The 23113-nt window shown below is 43.1% G+C and overlaps 1 protein-coding gene across 2 annotated transcripts in view; it reads right to left on the bottom strand.

Moving 5' to 3' along the window:
* The window catches only part of ccnd2a (cyclin D2, a), a 157838-nt gene that overhangs the window by 67760 nt on the left and 66965 nt on the right, over positions 1-23113 (bottom strand). The window contains exon 3 of one of the 2 annotated variants that reach the window (XM_030097117.1): positions 388-446. In XM_030097117.1, coding sequence (XP_029952977.1) covers positions 388-444 — 57 coding nt within the window. In that variant the 5' untranslated portion in view covers positions 445-446. Of the gene's footprint in view, positions 1-387; positions 1052-23113 lie in introns of those variants that run through there. The other variant, XM_030097118.1, reaches the window with a different exon arrangement.

The raw sequence follows: 23113 nt of genomic DNA, 5'->3' as shown, positions 1-23113 counted from the left end.
TCACAGTGTCATCAGGGATTTCAGAGGAATCCACTGAGACAACGTTGACTTCAGCTTCCTCCAAAGAAACGTCTGACATATGTAACAGCTTCTTTCCTCTTAAATATGTCATCCACATTACTCAGCGACATAATGCTTCAGCTGACGTGATGTTTTTTTTGTTTTTTTTTAAAAGACGCATGCAGAAACTCTACTTGACGTATCTCCAGTTTGCTCGCTCGGCACTCGTGAGTCTTCCAAGCTATAATCAGTCAGGCCTGTTAGAGCAGCTTGTTTTGGCCTGAGATCCAGCGTGTTGAAACACAAAAAGAAGGCGCACACATGAGCTGCTGCCGCTCATGTGAATCAGCTGCTCGTGTAAACACGGCGAGGGGCAATTCATCTTACCTGGAGCCGAGTCTGGAGGCCGACTGGTGAGCGCATAGCCCACTGACAGGGCGACATTTCTACAAGACACAAACAGGCAAGCGTGAGCACAAATGAGAGTGAGGAGGATGGATGACTTCAGAAAGATGACATGTTAGAGAAAGAACAGGCGCTGAAGTTTTCACAGCGAGTTGTGTAATTATTTTTCACGTTGCCAGATTGGAAATTCCTACTACTGAGTCAGATTTTGAGAAAACGTGCTCTGACACATTCCAATCATTGCAAAATGTGTCATAGTTTCCAGAGTCCTGCTGAATGGTGTATCTCCACTGCTTAACTGCATCTGACGTTTCCAGCAGCTTGAAATCTCAGCCCAGCAGAAGTCAGAAGTCAGGCCCAACCACATGAAATCAAATCTGATAATATTACTTTCATATCAGCGGAGCTGGGTTAATGCATCGCTGCCATTTTCTTCTTTCTGCACTCCCTTCCTTTCACTCAAGGTCTGATCACTCATCGCAATGACTTGGATGAGAAGAGCGGATTATTCCACAAAGGAGCCAATTGACTTTACGCTAAGTCTGCTTCCTATCAGCTGTAATCTCCTGCTTTCCCCATAAAGATCATCTTATGTGAGCGATGCAGCGAAGCCTACGGACCTTTCACCACGACGGGTCAGAGAGCTAGCTTCACTTCCGAAAGGTGATGCCCCACCCCTCCGCCCCCCCACCCCACCCCCCGAGTTCCTGCAGAGCTTCATTTAACAGTAAGACAGGGTTGATTTCACCCAGAGGGAAACACAAGGAGTGGGAGAGGAGCGAGGCAGGGCCGGCCGGGGAAGCCAGTGAAATGTGAAGTTGTCAAAACACACATTTTCTTTTCTCCAAACAGGCTGAATACACCGGGAACACAAAGCAGGTGAAAAGCAGAGAGGTTTGAATTAGATCCCACAATCCTCAGCAGTCAGGAAATGGGATCAGATGAATGATGAGCAAGACATCCAGGACTTAAGATCCCGCATTGTCTGACATGGCTTTTTAAACATCTTCCATTATCCAGCTCTGACTGTGAAACATGAGCTCCTGGCTGAGCACATGAGTTACCCACTCTGTGATAAACAAGCACACCGCTACATGAGCAGGCGTCATATCTGGAGCTGAGCACAAATACTTCTACAAGATTCAAATCTCTTGGAAAAACTTTTTTTTTTTTTTTTGTCAGTGTAATCTAAACTGGGAACTGTAAAAGCCGTATGCATTGCTTATATTCTGCGTGCGTGCGCGCGTGTGTGCGTGTGTGTGTGTGTGAGAACAACTACTAACAAAAAGGAAATACATGGCTTTGGGGTTAAAGGAGCAAGGCTGTGACCTGAAGTTTGTTGGTTCAAATCCCACTGCTGGCAGGTTCCCCTTTGGCAAGGCTCAACAGCTCCTCCCAGTATGTGTGTACAGTAAACTACGACTTTACCAATGGGGTCAATACACTAAGGCCGAATCCCATTTCACCCCTTAGCCCTTCCCCTTGGCCCTTCCCCTTGGCCCTCCGCCTATGAAACGGAGTGCTAAGGGGTAGGGGAGAAAGTCAACCCCTCCGAATTGGGACACCCCTCCGACAATCGCGTACGTCATCAGTAGTCGCCGCTGCCGATGACGTAGGCAGATGCGACAATTATCTGCCGAAGAAGAATGTTTTTCTTACATTTTAAAACTTTATTAATTGACAAAATACTGACATTTATGAACGTCTTTCGTTGCGGACGCCGCCATCTTGCCGATCTTGGAAGGCTTTCTGAGAAATCTGTCATCCAGTGGCGCCGGTGGCGAGGGGCGCTTGTTTTGTTCGCCTGGACCGTGGGGTTAGTTCACTTCCGCATTGGCGGGGGCGCTCGTTTCCCACCCGCGCATTCCAGGCGGGCCGTGTTGAAGAAACCAGTTTATTGAAAATAATCGTCTATCTGTTGTGTTTGGAATGCGCCTGGAATGCGCGGGTGTGGAAACGATCACTCCAGTCAATGCGAAAGGGAATTAACCCCGCCCGCCAGGCATGATCTAGGCTGAAAGAACAAGCGCCCCTCGCCATCGGCCGATACCCCTCCGTTTGGAGTGTGCCTCTCGAGAATCTCCTTTGGAGGGGTGACTGGCCCTCTTTCTTGGCCCTACCCCTCCGTCATAATGACAATTGGGACACTCCGACCCCTCCACGTGAACGCGCAAAACGAGGGGTAGGGCCAAGGGGAAGGGCTAAGGGGTGAAATGGGATTCAGCCTAAGTCTTAGGCGTGACGCTAATTTGAACACAACACTGACAAAGATCGAATGTAAGTAAATGTGCAAAAAATAAATGACAAATTCTGTAGTTCTAGTTCAAATCTGTAAAATACAGGTTCAGTGACTGCAGAGGTTTCGATAAAGAGGAACTTGAATTGAAAAAAGCATGCATGGTAGTTTAAATCATTGCATAAAAGGCTATTAACACACTACACAATGTATAGAATAATAAGTCTGACAAACTGTTTTTGTGTCCTTGATGCTCTTCATGAAATAAAAAAAACATATTTGTTCACCCTTTTCTGACAAAATAGGCCTAATATTACTCTTAAGTAAGCTACTGGATTGTTTCTCAGATGATACTTTGATGGTATTTGACTTGAATGTGTTATCTTTACATTATCATTTAAAAATACCAAAAGATCCAGTATTCATCCAGTAATTTCAATGTGACTTCAGAATGGGATTCGATCATGTCCTCAAATGACAGCAGCTGCAGGACTCCGGCCACACTGGGCGTCCCAGTGTGTCCACGGAATGGGAATCTCCCACTTGCAACAATTCCGCTCTTCAAACAGCTTTTGCAAGGCCTATTCTCTGAAGCAGGAGATAAAAAAACCGCTGCATGTTATCAGGCTATTAGAAAGTTACTCTGTTGTCTGTGTAGCTATTTGAGTGTGTGCATGTGCGTGTGTGTGCGTGTGTTACACAATGCTAACAGTTCATCCAGGTGGGCGACAACAAAGAGGCGAGGGTGCAGGTAGAGTCCCAGACCTATTCTGGCTTCCTAATCTCTCCATTCTGACACACTTTGATTTGCGAGTCGGTCCAAAGCCTGAATAAACAGCTCATTCCGCTGCCACCCAGGCAAACACTGGGAACAACTTTCAGTCAGGTCTTTGGTCCCCTCGGCGTTTGTTCAAGGAGGAGCAGCTATCTTTTCAACCCCCAGGTTAATTTATATAAAAATATGAGCTGACTGGCAGCCCTCAGTGTTTCCTCCACCCCTGTTTGTGAAATGGTTTATTTGGAGTGGATGTTCCTCCACAGAGGTCAGGACGCAGACTGGCTTCAAAATGCAAGAACAGACATATTCACACAGTGTCAAAAGAGATGTTTCACATCATGAAAGACAGGGAGGATGGAAGAGACATAATAGATTACAGAAGAAAAGAAAGGAGGAAAAGGGTAAGAGTTGCTTTCACATATCCGAACAAAGACAGTAATTCCAGTCCTGTCTTTTATTTTTTAAGATAGTATCATTTGTTTTGAGGAAAAGAAGACACTGTCCTGTTTTTACATCTTTTTGTCTGTGATATCAGCTACTCTGTCTGAGTCACTGATAAAAAGAAGAGCCGACTTTATCTGTTTCAACTTCTTTTGCTGACTTAACCCAACAAATAACTGAATATGTAACATGAATGTGGCGTGCGTGGCGGGTTGGATGCGTGCGACGATGACACGGGGAAGGAATTACACAAACAGGTACATGAACAGATTGATCAGAATCAACAATTGTCACGACCACCCAACAGACAGATTGGAGTTATTCTACATGGCGCTCACACAAACACTCACACACCAATGTGATGGTGCGATGTAAGGCACTGGAAGCATCCACTGGGAGCAACTGGGGGTTCACAGTCTTGCTTAAGTACAAGAGGCAGATGGGGGATTGAACCTGCAACCTTGGCAGACAGCGTGCAGATCGGGTTTCAGGCCACAGGTTCATTTCTTCATTTTCAAAGTATAAGGTGACGATTTTCTGTGCACAGTAGATCTAATTAATTACTTTAGAAATATAAACTATAATTATTTTGCAAATAAACTCACATATTTTTGTTTCTAAAACTACAATGCATCATCAAGTGCAGGGTTGTGACTTATGACTCAGTGTATTCAATAGGAAAAGCTTCTGAGTTAACGTAGATTCACTGTTGATTTGGGTTCGTCGAAGAAGAAAAACATTATCTCCAATGGGAACAACTTTAATTCTCTGTTAACTGCAAAACAACACCAGCGAGAATCAGAGAATTGATCTGATATGAGGTCAATGTAAGATGATGGATGCAGAAGGCAGACGGATGGAAAAAGCACAGAAAAAGTCACAGATTTTACCAATAATTCCATCAGAAGCAATTAAAAGATGATCAGATTAATTATCTTATGTAACTTCAGACATTGATCTCATATCTTCTCCCAGGTTTAACTGAACACACTCAGCCTCACTGACAGCTCAACCTGCCAACCATCGCGACCTGCCTACCCGCCTTGACCCCCGGAGAGGGACACCGCCACAGAGAGGAAGTGACACGGCCACGGAGGTGAAAGGTCGACTCAGGCCAGGCATTTCAAACATGAGTGAGCAAGATGGATGATGATGGCTGGAAACAACAAACTTTCACTTGTCAGGAAAGTTTTTTTTTCCAGAAGTAAAAGAAATATGTGTGGTTGGAGCAGATTTTTCAAACTGAGTTTAAATCTGCAGAGTCGACCCGACATGAGCAAAGTGGACGGATAAAATCTTCAATCTCTCCCTCAGGCAGCGCGCACAACCATAAGAAGAAAAAAAAAGGAGAAGTTGCAATGAACACCTTTTGTTTAAGTTTCACTCATGAATCTGTTTTTCCAGTCGGCGCAGGATGACTTTATTATGGCAACAGGCACCATTGTGTCAGTGGGTAAACCAACAGAGGATGCCAGGTGATGTGGAGCCGCTCAACAGCAAGATAAGATAAGACGATAAGCCCTCACATGATAATTGCACGCATTACAAAACTGTGTGTTCATAAAACCGTTTAATGTCGTCGGCGCTTTTGTGAATTTCCGGAAGACACTTCTTAATTGCTTTAAATCTATCTGAACAGCATTTGGAACACGCAGCATTTTCCAGGAGGCGGCTTCTTCATTGATCGATTATTGAAAGCACACTTGTTCTGTTTTTTTCTCTTTTGTTTACATTTTTCCCTATTTTCTACAATGCATAAAAAGGAGATGGACCTAAATGTGTAATGCTGCTCTAGAGAACTGTCAGTGTAGATTAATGTACCCTGAAAGAAAATTTAGACTGTTTTTGACTTTTTTAAACACAGCCTGTGAGTTACTCTCTATCCTCACACCCGATGCTGCTCTTATCTTATATCTTATCCAGATATCTGACTTTTAGTGAAAGTTCCATGATATCTTCTGCTATCAATTTGTTCAAATTGCCTTTTTTTTCAATATTTATTAAAGCAGGGTTTCATCAACTATAAATGATGAGCTGTTGAGAATCTGTGCATGAATCCATGACAGTCAAACCAGGATCGTTAAGTTAAGGTTAAGTTAACTGGACAGAGTGAACATAAAATGAATTCAGAGCATTTTCTCAGGTACAAAATTTCAACTAATTATTAACGGATACAGTTTCTCAGCTGATCACAAGTCAGCGAGTCGATACGTTAAGGCTGGAATTCAAACTGACATGAGAATGAGAAAGAGAAAGGATCTGCGTGAGTCTGAAGGTGGCTCTTGGTTGAAACCAGACTGCTTGGTGTTAATTTTACTGAAACTGCTGATCTCTAACGTTTACAGACTGCCTTGTCGATGAAAGACGTCAGAGGAGAACTGGTTACAGAGGACAGAGAAGCAATGTTACATCAAATAACCACTTACACAACAAAGAATGCAGGAGATCGTCCCTGATTGTGTAACAGTGAAGCTTCAGCAACAGGCTGCGAAAAGGAAAGTGTTTTCAAATAGCCTCAATAAAACTGGACAACAGAAGATTGGAAAATCGCTGTCTGGTCTGATGAGTCTTATTTTCAGATTGTAGGATCACAATTTGACATAAACAAGATGAGAGCATGGATCTGTCCTGCTCTGTATCGCTGCTCTGTATCGCTACCAGGGATGAAGGCCGTTCTGAAGGAAAAAGGCGGACGTCCAGCCTGTGAGTCGCAAAGTGGACCTAATAAAGTGGTTGGAGAGTATATGTACCTGTATTTAAAGTTGACACCCCTCCTGTAAGAAATAAGAAAATTTTCTGTTTTTGATGCCACCACTGAATAATGAGAGGCTTTAAAAAGCAAAAAGCTTTAAATTTTCCCCCGTCTGTGATCGAACTGCCAGCAGGATTAAAACTTCAGCAGGAGCTGCTGGTGTTGTTGCTGGCTCTTCACTTCTTCAGTATTTTTCCTACGGAAACACAATATGCTTAAACTTTGAACCGTTATCGTTATAATAAAATGATAAAATGCGACGTGATGCCAGCTGCTTGTGAAATACCGCATTTGACACCAATGAAGGCTGCCGCCGACGTGTCCACGAGTCCGAACCAAACACATCATGTTTCCTTTAAATAACGCAGGGCAAATAAAACCGTGGCCACGTTGGATGAGTTTTGATGCCAGTAACACCTTGTTTTGTGTAAATCAAATGGAATCATTATAAATACTGCTCCAGTGAGAAATCCTGTTACCGCTAATACGCCGACAGAATACAGATGAAAATAAAGTTAAAAAAAAATTACTATCATGCTCGGAGATAAGCTGCAGTAAAACTTTAAAACAGGAATTAAATGTTATTGAGTTGAGAAATATGTTGTCACGAACTGCCCAATATCATCTTGCGTGGGCTGGACCAGAAAGATAAAGCTGTAATGACCTTTATGTTTTAACCAGGGGAGTCAAAAATAAGGCTCATTGGCCAAAAGTACAAGAGTTTCATGAGAACCTACAGTCTCACTGGAGTTTTATTTTTTTTTAGACTATATTGAGTTTGTTTTTGTTGGTGGAAAAAGGCTGTAAAAGCAAAGAGAAAACTAAAAAACAATCAATAAATATTTTCAACCTTTACAAAAAGGTTGAAAATACTTGAATATATGAACCTCATCCTTGATCTTCTCCACTCGTCTTTCAGCTTCATCATCAGCATCCCTTTCCTACATGGCTTCCATCTTTCCTGTCTTCCAGTCGGTGCCATATTCTCTCCGTTTTGGATCTCCCTGATGGATTGCACAGTGCTTTGAGGTTCACAGTTTGAAATAGATTTTTTTAATACTTTAGCCCTGCTTTGAACGTCTCCCTGACCTGTCCGGTGTGCTCCTCGGTCTTCATGATGCTATTTGTTCACAAATCTTCTCTAATGAACGACTGAGGCCTTCACAGAACCGAGATGAGATTGGTGAACTCTGTTCACTCATGAGGTGACTTCCGGGGGCATCTTGAATTTACATATGAACATTCAGGAATGACACAGGTCAGGATTTTTAGTTTTCAAACCGAAACAGAAAGCTTTGCCGTTCGACTGCTGTAGCTGCACCTTGATCCCTCATAAAGCCTGATAACTGCTTCTCATCTGAAATCCATTCACTGTAAGTCTTATCTGAATTGTCCTCATAAAGGTTGAAACAAGCAGCAATCAACTTCAAAGAATGAAAAAAGTACTTCATTTGTGATCCCATGTGGGAGGTAAAAGCAAGAAGTCGCCTGTGAAATAAACACAGCTACCTGAAGACTTTAAACAATGTAAAAACACCTGATTTTTGACACTTCCTCCTCTCAGCTGAACTCGTTCACACACAGGAAAGAAACAACACCAACATCAAACAACATCGGTGCCTGAAAAGCAGCTTCATGTTGTATTTTAATGGGCGTGAATGTGTATTTAATCAAATGTGAGTAATGTTGAACAGACTACAGGTCGTCTGACCAGAGGTAACTGTACTCAGGCCATCATTAATGCTTTAAAGCATGCCTGATATTCCCCCCTCCCTCTCTCTCACACGCTGGATAACCAGAAGCTGAGACTGGGGGCCACATTCTTGCCCTCTCCACACTCAACTGCCAACACAGCACGTGGCTTTGTGCTGGCTTCGCCGATGGCTCCTTTAAGGAGTTCTCAATGGGTCACACGCACAATGCGCTTTGTGTTATGGAGCAGGCGACCTTTGCTGGGGAGATCAGTGGTGACACTAGGTTTCAGGTGAAAGTAAAGTATGCTAAGGAGGACAGAAAAAAGCCATGGTTTCATAACTTATCAGGCTGAAGTTTTAATATTCAATCAAACATCCATCTCACTTCACTGTCAATCAAAGCAAAGCATTCAGAAATGCATGTTTTACACTGTTACAGACGTATGAACACTAAAGGACAGAAACCCACCTTGTACTGCTACAAATGGATTAGTTCACACACTTCCACACACACTTTTATAGACATGCATACAACCATATTTCTACACATGTATCCGTGCACACACACAGAGGCATGCACACACATGGATGTGAGCAGCAGTGGTGAACAGCTGCATGGGCCGGCCTGGAGTGAGACCAGCCACCTCTTGGCCACAAAGGGCTGCTTGTGCCCTTGGCTTGCTACAAACATAAAACACAAGAGATAAGACCAGACACTGTTTGCCAGGACCCACAGACCTCCCCAAACAGGAACTGCAAGTGCAAGTGTTCCACACACAGACACACACACACACACACACACACGGATGCAGGACAGCACAAACATGCAAGCGAGTGACAAGATCACTCTGTATTTAAGGAAGACTAATTGTTTATTTGGTTAAATTCCACATCTGGAGATGATCTGACTCACAATGGAAAAGATCATGTGATCACTTCACAGTTCATCAAATCTGATCATCAATTTCCTAATTCAGCAGGTGGTTCAAGCTTTCTTTGCTGCCTACTTTCAGAGACATGTGCTTGCACAATCCCACTGCGATGGCGAGATTGTTCACGCTTTTGACTGGGTAGAGTAGAAGTTTGAGGTGGCGCTATGCCACTTTTGAAAAAATACTGCAGAGCATTTTCTCTTTACAATATTATGAACCTTGTCTTCACGTAACCGTCACGCTTTGATAGCTGGTGTTGGATAATTAATGTGTAATCCTGCGGTCAAAGTGAACAAATGTGCACTATGCATAAAAACAGGATGTGGTACTTCTTAAATTACGGGAGGATGAGCCTACTTCCCAAAAGATGAAGGCAAAATGATGCCATCCTAAGATAATAATAACATTATTGAGGTCCAAATTCAATAAAAAGCAAAAGTAATCTCTTGTGCGTTAGAGGCCTTTTAAGTGAATTATCTAATAAGAGTTTATATAATCTGCTTCTATTGTCATGCTAATTATTTTTTAAGTATAGTTTATCATTTCAATTTATCGCCGGTAAATCTAAATTGTTATTGTTTTTTTTTTTTTTGTTTTTTTTAGTAGGCTATTCAAATTTGACCTTGTCATTAGCTCATTTAATCTAGATTATTTTTTAAAGTTGATGAGAAAAAGTACCTGCAGGGGAAATACATCCCCTTCTTCAAAAAGTAATAAACCAGTCAATAAAAGTCACTGAATGTCAAGTATTTTCTTGTTCAGAATGTTCCGATTATGTGGAAATGTTTGTATTGAGTGACATTAGCGTGAGCCAGTTAGAAGGATTCACTCATCTGTCAGTATGAGGGAGATACTCGATAATCTGGATACACGCAGTTTATAAATAAACCATTTATGTGAAAAAAGCAATAACAAAGAGTTAGGGGACGCTAGAGACACGAAATAATACTACCAGAGGTTACTCCTGCATGTGTGTGTGGTTGTTTTAGTCTGGTTTCCTTCCAAAAAATGTAAAAACATGTATCTAAGGTTCATCAATGCTCCTAACTTTCCTGATATTTTTTTTTTTTTTTTTTTTAAAGAAAACAGCCATATTCTCTTCCATGCAGCTCGATTTTTTTGCTGAGTCATGGTTTGTCCAGCCACCACTTCCCAGCCGACACAGGGCCACACACACCGTGACACAGTGGAGTCTGTGTGGCTTGGATCAAGGTCCACTCGCACAGGGGGGAGGAGGGAAAACCCCCTGAACGTGACTGATGTCTTTGTCCTTATCACAGCCCTTCTTCTTCTTCTCCTCTCTCCGTCTGTCCATCCATCAGCAGCCCTGTCCCCCTCGCTCTCCGTCACCTCCCCGTCTCTGTCCATCTGTCACTGCGGCCGCCGTCCCGTCCCGCTGCGCAGATCTGCCCGTCCTCGGTCTTACTGCTCTCTTTCCTCTCTCTGTCTCTCTTTTTTTTTTTTCATGCAAAGCATGTTTCACATGAAATTACAAGAAAATTAGTATCAATTCATAATCCCAAGGGAGTTCCTGCTAAGTGCCTGAACCAACCGATGACCTTTTGGTGTTTTTAAATATTTGTGTCCGTTGCATCAACAGGGTGTGCGTCTTTGTACGGCCAGATGTGTGAGGAAGATATGGACGGAGGGAGAACGTGGAGGCCGGGCCGTTTATTTTAATAATTTCCACTTCATTCATCAACTGTCCACAGTGACCAGTGGGTCATGCAGCTGTAGCTCATTCATATCCACCAGCAGGCACCACACACTCAAACACACACACACACACGCACACACACACACACACACACACACACACACACACGGAGCAAAGTGACTTACATTTGTACCATGCAACATGAAGAAAAAAAGAGTCAAATAAGCACTTTGCAGCAGAGCTACAGTCTTGGATGTACATTGCATAATTGAGGAGGTTTGGGGGATTTTGCAGAAGTGCAGCATGTATACAGAAGGTGGAAGCTCAAACATCTGTGTACGCAAATAAGAGTGAGAATGCGCGGCGGCGTCCGAAGCACCTGGGACTCGGTCTCTTTTGGGAACTTGAGCAGCATTTAATCCAAATGATCAGCCTATCGTAGAGGAACTCATTCATATAAAGAGACATGGATGGTCACGCATGCATGCTCGCACAGTCATGCATACAAATATGACTGTTTTTGAATTGGGTTCCGGGGAGGCATCAAATAATCCATCAGTCAATCTTTATTTATGCAACACTCATGCTACTTTAAAAGGCAACACAAAGTACTCAGCTTGAACAAATGAACCCGCACTACTCATATTAACTGCGATATTTCTTGAGAAACTGGTCGAGGAGAAGGAGTATCATCCATCTATAACTTATCAGTCCCAGAAATAAAACTGACCAGACATCCTGTGAAAGCCTGACTCTGGACGTTGTGCGCTCTGACTGGAAAACACAGAATCTACTTCTATTTGTCGTTGACAGTGATTGCTTTGCATTACATGTGTAATCATAGCACACCACTGACTTTCTGCAGACGGTGAATAAACCTCCTCGTTATTCCAGTCACACCATTGATCTTGTCCGATCATGCGGTTTAAACATTGATCAATTTATCGTTTTTCCTCACAACCGTCTGTTGCTCAAGGAAAGCAGAACGGGAGGCAAAGCTTCCTGCTATCAGGCTCCTCTCCTGTGGAACTACACACTGAGTTTACAACACTGACTTTCTCTTCTGTCCGTTCATACGTTTGCCATCATTTCATACTCTCTTTTTCACTCTTCTCTCTGTTCCTTCCTGCAACATCTCTGATAGTAGAACTGGAGTTCTGTGATCTGAGGCTTTTTCTGCCATCACCTGAGTCTGGATCTGAAAAGGGAGTTTTTACTTTAACCAATGTAAAGTATTCTAAAACAACTGCAGCGGTGAAATTTCACCATCTAAGCAAAATCCATCTGATGTAAAAGAAAAGAGTGACTGACCGGCCCAAGGTCACAGACTCACGAGGAACAATATAATTCTAGTTGGTTCCGTGTCATTAAATCGCATGCCGTGGCTTCAAAGATGAATCGACTCTAACACTATCAGAAATAACGTGTATTGAACAGAAAATCCTTTATCCACCGCTGCTCTTGGGAGCCGTGGCCAGCTCTTTGGCACAAAGTAGCAACATTCTCCGAGTGATTCACTGATTAAAGCTAATTTCTGCATCACCTCCCATGCCTCAAAACATTCCACTCTATTTTGGATTGAGGTATTTGTCTGTTTTTCTCTCCATTTAGCCACTTGAAACAGGTCCTGTGATTGAGCCCCTTGTGAAGGACTCTCTTTAACTCCCATGAGGGATTTGACTAAACTTTAACTGTGTCGGGCAAAATAAGTCCGCATGACAAGAGGGAGACTGATTCCCATGTGATTGGTTGATAATTGCCTTGTTTGGAATGATGGAAAGATTCTTTGAAATCTGTGTCGCCACTCATGAGCAATTTACTGTACCTGAAAGGGGAAAGCCGACATCACTGATTAACAGAAGCCAATATGTTCGGAGGCTTTAGTGAACCCTGATCCAGAAACAACACATTAACTGAATATCTGGAAGCAGACAGCGTTTTCCATTTCACACGCATAACCGGAAGATTTGGTTTTTATTAAAAAAAGAAAAAGAAAAAAAAAGAAGAAACAGTAATGGTGAAACTGAAATTAAAAGTATGCAGAAGTGAACTGCCTTTGCACTGATAAGGTTTCAAAGGCTTCGGTGTCATTGCTCTCAGATTAGTCACAGTTTGACCCGAGTTAACTGCCGCCGTTCCGACTTATAATCAAAAGGGTGGGTCAGTCCAGATACAGCAAATACGAAATGCGGCGAACTGCTCATGGGAGCTTTAACAACGGTGGCACCGCTGTGAAACATTTGTGCCACCGACCTGTAACAAACAGGATGTGCCGTTGGGTTTGTTGAACGAGGATGTAAAACGAAAGGTGAAGTGAGAGGTGTGAACGGCGGCCGCGCTGCAGGTTCGGAACAGCTGAGAAAGTTTTCTTTGACTCAGCATGCTGGCACTCAGCCTTTCTGCTGCCTCATGAACTTATCCAGTGGCAATAAGAAAACATGAAGTTCTGGCGAGTTCTAACAGTGAAACACAGAGCTCACCTTATCATGACTCTAAAAGGTTCATAATCCACTGACGCCTCCTGGGATACCTACGAGTGTCTCTATCTGTAACTTTCTTTTCTTTTACGTGCTGCGGAGTAAAAACCTTCCTGATGTGCAGTTTCTCCCTCCATCAGTCTATAAACGGGGGTGTCATTTCGTAAAACCCTGTCCTATCTCAAGTAGGCCAGACCGATGTTATGACAGAAAAACAACCTCTAAACATTCCTTGCAGTTTTCGTTGAAAATTAGCTTTTCATCGCAAAAACCTAAAATAAACAACCTGGATTTTTAATAGAAAGATTAGTGCAATCTAGACTAATGCTGAGAAAATCCTTTTGTTCACAGCCTTCCGGGTGCACGTTTTCTCATGTTAACAGTACGACTTCCACATTTAATCATGAAATTTTACCAGAAATAAAGTACAGAGGAAAAGTACTTTTAGTGTCGGCATGGTTGACATGTTGATTCTGAGTGTTGTTACAATATTCTTACTATTCTATCAAGGAAACCAATCTATTCTTAAACAAATTGAAAGTATTTTTTTTTTTTTTTAATAATTGGAATGATTAAAAGTTAATTCTGTTTTTGAAATTCCTACACTCTAATCCCAGAAGGCGGAAGTAGCTCTGAGCCCGGCCATAATGCAAGACGAGTTGTAATCAGACCTGTCATCAGATATTTCATGTCAAATTTACACTGTCACTGGTTCAGAGAGGATTGCTTTATATTTAATTTTTTTTTTTTTTTTTTTTTTTTTTTCAAAATATGTTTTAAAGCTGAAGAGTTAAACTCATTTTACTTCAGTAAACTTTGCTTCAGTAGACACACAGTCCAGTTTCATCATGAGTGGGCTGGACTGGTAAAACTGTGCCGTAATGAAATTTAAATTTAAACTTCAAAGTTTTTCTTTGTTGTGACGCAGAGCATGCGTGATAAAAATATCTATATTTTCACAAAAACCAAACAATTAGTACAGAAAATAACTACAGTCTTGACATGAAGCCAATTCTGTTCAAACATTCTGGTGAAAAATAGAGAGAAATATCTGGAGAAAAAAAAAAAACCCTTCTGCTACAGCGGTTGCATTATGCATGTTTTTCCAGACTCTTCCTGACGGCAGGGCTATGAGGCTACAGGTACTTTGCAACTTCTATGGCAACATCATCGATGCCATGGGCCTTATGTTTACACCGCTGTTTCAGAGAGAAGTTAGACTCTGTGTGATACATGTTTATATACATATTATTCAAACCCTTTGAAAGTATAAGTTTGATGGATCCATATCTTGCCACTGAAGATAGATCTCAATCAACTTAATGTTCTGCTAAGTGTGACGTCCAGTTTAACAGTGTTGATCAGTGCTGCAGGCCGTGTGTGTGTGTGTGTGTGTGTGTGTGTGTGTGTGTGTGTGTGTGTGTGTGTGTGTGTGTAGCCCTCTTCCTGCACTCTGCTGCTCTGTTTCCTCTCCAGCAGCTGCAGGCAGCCAGCCTGACTAGCGCCCTCTGTTAGTCAGAGCCGCTCATGTTTCTGCAGAACAGAAACTAACCCAGCAGGGCCGGCAGCTGGACAGGGACAAGTGCAGCAGGGCGACGGGCAGCAGAGACAGCGGTGTAAGGCCCCCCCACCCCCCCACATCAACTCCACCCCACCGCCCCGCCCTCCTCTCCCACACCACCACCACCACCCCACCCCGGAAACAGCTGTTCTGCTATCAGTCACCCTCCATCCACCAACACACAGAGAAAGTTAAGTTCCTGGACTCATAAATTATGAACACTGTGGATGTGTGTTGCTTTTTCAATCTTTCTTTTTTTTTTTAAAGCATATCAGCTCATGCTAAAATGACAACTCAGTGACAAAGAAATTAAAGATGACCTAACAAGCAGCCCACAGTCTCACTGTTTAGTTTTCTTTCAGTTTTTGTGTTAAAATGTGTTTAGGAAAAAATAAAAGATGAAGAGAAACCTGAGTGGATACAAAAATATAATCCAGACAATGGGAGAAACTTTTGAATGTGACTCTGAAGATTGAAATAAAGTCTGATGTGGGCATGACAACAGATGGGATTATGAGGGTTAAGTTCTGTTTTGTCATGTGCCATTTGCCGCATGTCAAAAGTACCGTTGGTTTCTTTCACCTGTTCTCTGAATTAAATTTCTGCGCATGCTTTCACATCCTGGTTACTGTCAGATCATACCTTGTGTTTTCACTTTCTGGGCATTTAAGAGCAAATGCACACTCTCTTTAAACTTTACTGCAAAGGAACATAAATAAATGAAAGTCGGTCAATCTCTACTTACATACCTCAAATCTTCCACTCTGCGTTTTTTTCTGAAAAAAGGAGCCTCAAAGGCTCTGGCAATGACAGGTTTAGGGTCTGAAGCATCACAAAGTAGGTGGGGAAAGTTACTTCATGATTTATTTTGCGAGAAATTACTCAAAATGAAACACAATTTTCATTGATTTGAGCTTGTTTATGCACGACGGACTGAAGGGAATTCATGACATGATGGTAGAAATGGAGAAAAAGAAGCCACGCATGTATCACATCTGACATATGTGCTACAATCATAATGTTAAGTTTAAAAAAAAAAAAGAAGAAGCAGGTGTAATAACTCAAACGCGCGCTTGAGTGGCCGAGCTGAAAATGAATCATCCCTCATAAAAGCCACAATTAGGTGCTTGAAAGAACGAAGCCGGTGCTTTATAATCAGACGACAGTTGATACGGACCGCGGCCGCCTAATCTTATCGCGTCGGACGAAGAAAGGAGAAAGGGCTGGTGTTATTTCCGTTGGTACACACTCACATCAGTGTTTGAACTGGTGTGACCAGATCCACCGTTCCCTGCCACGGCTGGATACTTATCAGCGCTCAAAGCATTTAAACCGGCAGCGTGGGCTCTTTAAACACGGCCAGGAGAGAAATCCCCCCGTCACTAAGCTCCACAACACCGACACATCAGCGAGCAAGCATTCATACACATTTTCTGTAACTCAAACCACACCAGATAAGATATAAGTCATCAATGGTTCTTTTTACTTGAGATGACATTACTGTGAGTCATGTGTCTAAGAATCGCTTCACTCCAAAACAAGGAAGCCTGTAAAAGCTTTTTTTCTTTAAAACAAAAGCAGTTGCTCATCAGGTAACTTTTTTTTTTTTTTTTTTTATGGAAAACACGCCTGTCCTGGTTTTCTTTACTCAGGAGCTCCTGGGAATGCAGGGTCCCGGCAGGACCGTAGTTAATTCCAGCAGGGCAGGTGGGGAGAAGGGGGAAGCTCAGCGGGGTTTCATATCGAATGTCTTTAATGTCTGTCTGACATTCCTGCTTCCCAAAGCTCGGCGTTCCCATCCATCTTCATGCACAACTGTCTGCCACCTCACCGCAGCAGGCACAATCATATTGATATACACACACACACACACACACACACACACACACACATACTGAAGACGTACACACACTCATGCATGCATGGGGACAGCATAGCACTCAGATAAACCATGTAAATAATCCTAATGGCTAAAGTGCACAGCCTCAACGGTATCACCGGCCAGGCCGGATATTGAACTGCCAAGTTAACACACACACGCAGACACACACACACACAATACCCCCACAGTTTATGTAGAGATGGGACCAACAATCCACACGGCAGCCAATTGCTATAAAGTGCAGTCTTATATGCGTTAACAGTTAATTGCAGTATATTCTGTCTCTCTGACCCCCCTCCCCATCCTGTCCCTTTCCTTTCCTAAGCCTCTGTTCACCCCGGTATGGCCTCATGAAGGCCCACACCTCACTTCTTCGCTTCCTGGCTACTGATTGCAGTGTCTGACTCACAAAAGGCTAAAAAAAAAAAAAAAAGAAAGAAAGAAAGAAAGAGAAAGAAAGCGAGCCGCTGGTGTCCGTACCAGGTACCATCTGGGTCTGGTTACCCCGAGCAGAAAGATGTTGAGGAGGGGGGGGCGGGCAGAGGATGATGGCGGACGGAATGTGTTCCCTTTTAAAATGGGGGCATGAGAAACTGCTGGAACAAAGCGAACGGACACAACTGTATTTAATGTGAAACATGCAACAACAGTCAGGCGCCGCTTTCACATCAGCTGCTTTTCTTCTACATTATTCTGGTTTTATTTCTGTATGGGTGAAATATTTGACTTATTTATCCACTCTGTATAGATATGTTTAATATGGAAGACAGTGGCCACGTGAATGTGATCCATTCACTCGTCCGTCCACCCTGGACAGACCGCCAGTCCATCATCGTATGTTTTCTGTAAAATTTGACTTCCAAACCCTGGATATACGCTGAAATACCACACCATAGAGCAATATTGAAGCAAATTTCAATATTTTAAAGTTCATGTAAAACACCTGTATGTACCACTGAAACATAATGTGTTGAAAGGCATAACACTGAAGAAAATCACAGCTTTATCTACATTTTTAACATGAAAACATGTCTTAATTGGACATATTTCATCCTGGGCTAATTTAAAAGATTTGTTCCACAGTAATTTACTCCACTGCATCACTAAATAATAACAAAATAATGTACTCTGCATTCATTGTTACATAATACACATTAATTGATTTTAAATGGTTTTTCATGATGTTAATCCGTTGAACTGAACGGAAGGAAAACACGCTTTTCCAGAGCAAAGGAGCAAAACATATAAACAGCAATGCGATTTCAACCTCATATTACATGACTGTCATGAATATCTAATTATCACAAACTGGAAAAAGTGAGGAAGAGGAACTTAGATACATGTTTTGACAAATTGTAGAAATAGAAGTAAAAACTGTTGATGCTAACTAGCAGATGCTTAATACACTTCATTTTACTTCATTTTACATTTCTTAACTATTTATTCTCCTTTTTTAATTGCCTTTAGTCTTTTCGTTTTCCTGTGTCTCGTTTTTATGATTTGAATGTAATTTTGTGTGTTTCTTCCTCTTTGTGAATCCCTTTGAATTGCTTTGTGTACAAAAGTAAACTCGCCTTGGCTTAAGGTTAACTATCAACAGGATGGGTTAAATGCAGGGAAATTATTCACCCAAAATGCATTGAACACATGGGATATAGTGTACAGTATGATTATGTAAATGACAGACATCATCTATTTAAATAAGTTACAACCAAGATTACTTTAAAGAAAATAAACGAAAACTCAAACAGTTTTCTGACTGTAAAGAGTAGTCCGACCTTCCTGTGTGAAAGCAAATGTTTTGCACCTGCCAATCAGCTACACATGCTTTAAAAAAAAGATTGCATGGAAAACAAATTACAGTATGCCGGTATGTGTGAGAGAAAATGTGACAGACTGAGTCCAGACGGCTGCGGCGACGGAGACGGAGACGGAGCGTGTCCTCAGCCTGCACACTGTCCACTGTCCTGCCACGGGTGTCAGCCGGACCACCATTATCTCCCCGCCGCCACGCCGCGCGGTGACATTACAGTATGAAGGATGTCCTGCGTGCCGCCGATAACACGTTCCTCGTCACTGAGGTCATTTCCTCTACCCTACAATGCACCGGGGCCAGCTGGTGAACTAGTTTTGTGGGTTAGCAGTGGGGTCGGCCTGCGAGCTCTCAATACCTGGGAGTCAGTCGTCAACGTTGCAGCCTTTTAAACTGGTTTATGCTGTAATTACTCCTTTTGTTTGGCAACCTTAAGAAAGTCACCTAAGTGAGCAAAGTAAGTATCTTCTGTGTGAAGTCTAAACACTGCATATTATGGAAGTATTCTCAACAAATGAAAACTTGCAGGGAGCTTAATAAGTCTGAATGACTTCACGGCGGAGCTCTCAGCACTTGTCAGAGTTTGTATTTGATCCTTTCTGAGGTCTCTGGTCTGTGCTGTGTTCAGACTTCAGTCTGACCAGAACTGTTTGGAATGGACTGAAACCTGCTTTTCCAGAGGTCTCGGTCGGCTTGTTCAGAGCGCACCAGGTTTTCGTTTGGCAGGGTGCAGACCTCGACACATAAACAGAGCTTACAAGTCAGTCGTGCCCGGGTTTGCTTGGATTGGACCGAACGTGAGCCGCTGCTGTGTGGACGCACCCTGAGACGCGACTTCATTACTTCACCGCCATGCAAATTCTGGTTTATTATAAAACCAATGCAAATGTAACAGCAACTGATAAATGATAAACTCAAAAAAGGGAAAGACTTCTGTTTAGACACCAGTGAAATACACTGGATTGTTGTTTTCAGCTTATATGAACAGAAGTGAGGTATATCATAAACTTTTCCTGTTAAGATCTTTAGTTTAAGTATTGAAAAAAAAAAAGAAAGAAAAAAGAACTGGCACTGATGAGAATCTGACAAGCAGAGCATTTCTATATGTAATTCATTTATTTTTTCCCTTTTGTCATTTGTGTACAAGTATATTTGTTGTCAAGCAGTGTGTATTCACTACCTTTTACTTAGCTGCTGACTACCCTCAGTCGCACATAACAAACAACAAAATGAAATAAGTGAGGGGAGTGTACTGCGTGACTAAGAAAAGGCCAATATAATATGTGTAATATGTAATATGTGGAGCTCATTTCAGCACAAGCACCACTGAGTTGCAAAGTGTTCCATATTGCATTTAATCTTTTAGCGGGATTCAGATTTATTTGTTGTAAAATCCCGACATATTTGATACCTTTCTCCACATTCTCACATTTCGGCTGCATGCGGGATCTCAGTGAATCGGGGGCACAATCCTTCAACGTTCAGCTAATTCATACAACTTCAGCTGAACTTTAAAACTGGGTTTAAATAAAGGAAGTGTTACTGACAGTGCCAATACACTCACACCAGACAGACGTCCTAATCAAGACAGGAAATCAAGTTTAACCTCACAAGTTACACTTTTAAACATCTAGGCCCTGTTTACTCGACCATTTCACCAATCAAACTTCGTCATCTGTCTCTGTTGTCCGACTGCATCTTTCAAAGTGATTCTGCAGTTTCTGTGTCATCAGACATTGTTTCCAAACGTTGCTGTTATTTTCTAAAAGAGAACGCCAAAATGATCCATATCAACTGGAAACATTGTGTAAATGAGCCTTACTTCGTCTCTCCTCTCCTTTTTATTTTAAGTAAAACTGCTAACTTTGCCCAAGTGCTGTTGTGTAGAAACTAACACAAAACAGAAGTGTCTTACATCAACAAACATTACGACAAAAGCAGAAACGGAACTGAGATCAATCCAAAACAATGAATAAAGCTGAAGTGGTTCCAGCCATTTATCCGGCTTCATTAGTTTGATGCTTATCCAAATCCTAACAGCAGTATGTGTCGCAGGTGAGAGCAGCAGATTATGGGATTGCACATAGAAGCAGCGAGGCTGTTCGGAGGGACAGGGGAGGGAGCGGCTTGAACAGGAGGCCAGGCGCGGCCAGCCATCCGCCGCTCAGCTGAAGTTTGGAGAGGAGCTGCGGCAGTTGGCTGTGAAAGTAGAAACGCAGTCAGGGCGGCTGAAGAGGATTCCGCTTTTGTTCCATTGCTGTCACCTAATCCATTTTCTTTGGCAAGTCCTAAATAAAGTCATATAGTGGTACTAATGTTTTAATATAACACCATGTGTCCGTGGCACAGTTATAGACCAGAAACCTCTCGACCCCCACCCCCCCCCCCCCCCCCCCCCCCCCCCCCCCGCCCCCCCCAACACCACCCCTTCTGTATCTTGATTCATCGGTAGCAGGACAGAAAGGAACGAAGATGAGCGGAGGAGCAAATTACAACAAGAGAGTTCATGGAGGGAGCGAGGGAGGAAGTAGTGTAAATAAGTGAGTGGTGACAGAAAACCAGGAAGAAAAAAGACCAAGCAGGAAAAAGGAAAAAAAAAAAAAAAATCCCTGTCATCGAGCACTTTAGAGTCTGAGGAAGAGATAGAAGAAGCAGAGGAAGCGAAGAGAGAAGATGACGGAGAAGAGGGGATGGAAAGCAGCCCATCTGAAGTGCACTGCTGGGCTCAGCAAGTTAGCGATTACTGATTAGCCAGCTCGGTCCTGTAGGGAGGCCTGTCTGTCCTTGGCTTGGGAAAACAACATAAAAGGGAGCCGGCTGTTTTGTGCCGCGACTTGAAAGCTTGGTAGCTATCGGAGACATTAGCCTTATCGATAGCCGGTCAGTAGAGCTGGGATATATGAAGCAACAAGGGCGCTGCTTTTCCAGGAGGAGATAACCAGCACACACCTCGACCCACGTTTGCAGGCACCAGGGCAGCAGGCGAGCAATGTGACAGACAGGGAGCAGCAGGCAGCGTCGAAAAATACAAACATTAAAATACAGAGGAGCCGGGAGCGCGGCTCTGCCAGCCCAACGCCAGACAGCCAGACAGCCAGTGTGTGTGTCCTGCCTGGTGTCCAAGTGGGTGGGGCCACCTGGCAGACAGTGGTGTGGTGTCCTGCATGTGCCTGATGCTTCTGGAGCCGCATCGCCCTGTCGCCTGCAGCCCCGTGGTTGGGCTTGGATGGGAGAGAGACGGGTTAACAAGTGCAATGGCACCTTTCAATCATTGAAAAGAACACCTTGACACCCGGTTGTTGGTGTATGTTTGTCTGGTTTGTGGGAGAGTTTTCCACTGGGATGAGTCCACTAGTCCAATCTGTTGAACTTGGGTCAGTGGAAAAAGACGCCTTTTGAAAAGGGACGGGAGGACGACGGTGAACGGTGACAATGTGTCAAAAACATCAAGAGACTTTCTGGAAAGATCCCCGTTTCCCCAGCGAGCCGGACCAGACCACACCGGTGTACAACACACGCGCTTGCTTTCTTGTTGCGCCGCTCCATTATGCCAGCCTTTCCCAGTATGTTTGTGCCGATTGATTTTTCTGGGGTAAGGTCATTCTGAACAGCTGCTGGGAAGACCCGCAATTCATTTGGAGTTCAAAGAGTGCCCGGGTCGGTCAGTGCCGTTACTGTTTGTACTTTACCTAACGGCAAACGTCATCAGGCACCCTGCCTTGTCAACAGCGTGGGTGGCAGGGCAATAAGTCTGTCTCACAGCGGCTCCCACCTGTTATCACATTCATCCAATCAGTGCGGTGAAGCCATACAAAGTCACCGCAATTAAGAATAAACAATTTTAAAAAATGATCATCAGTGACTCCATTTTGGGATTTTTACTTCAAAATGGATTGATTGATTTATGTGACAGCTGAGAATCAGGCACAGGCGTTTTTCTTTTCATCTGTGGAAGTCAGATCAAAGACGGACTGAATAAACGTCACGGGATTAATAAAACCTGTTATCAACTAAAATCGAGTCTTGTCCTGTTTGCACCTGTTCTGCTCTGTTTGGGATATTTGTAATGCACAAACATCTGGAACGGTGTTCAAAGCAACACACGCCGCGGCCCGGCGCCACTTTTCTGTATTGGCCGCTATCTCTCATTCACTCGGGCTCTCCCGTGTTTTCGCTCTCGTCTTTGGTCCCAGTTCTAACACCATGGCCTCCCTCAGATCTTGTTTTCCTCTCTCTCTCTCTCTCTCTCTCTCCCCTCTCTCTCTCAGCTGACTGGCTGGCACACCTATCAGAGGACAAAGTCCTGAGTCGGAAAACAGAGGAAAGCACATGCATGCATGCACATCAGAGCACAAGTGCGCACATGTAATCAAACGCAAAACACAATGCGCACCGGGATGCAGACACATCTCACACACACGCCCCCTATACACAGCAACACACACACACACACACAGACACACACACACACACAAAGGCAAACCT

Source organism: Salarias fasciatus, chromosome 7, assembly GCF_902148845.1.
Source record: "Salarias fasciatus chromosome 7, fSalaFa1.1, whole genome shotgun sequence".
NCBI lineage: Eukaryota > Metazoa > Chordata > Actinopteri > Blenniiformes > Blenniidae > Salarias > Salarias fasciatus.
The sequence above is the reverse complement of the archived record's forward strand: the minus strand, read 5'-3'. Positions and strand labels throughout refer to the sequence as shown.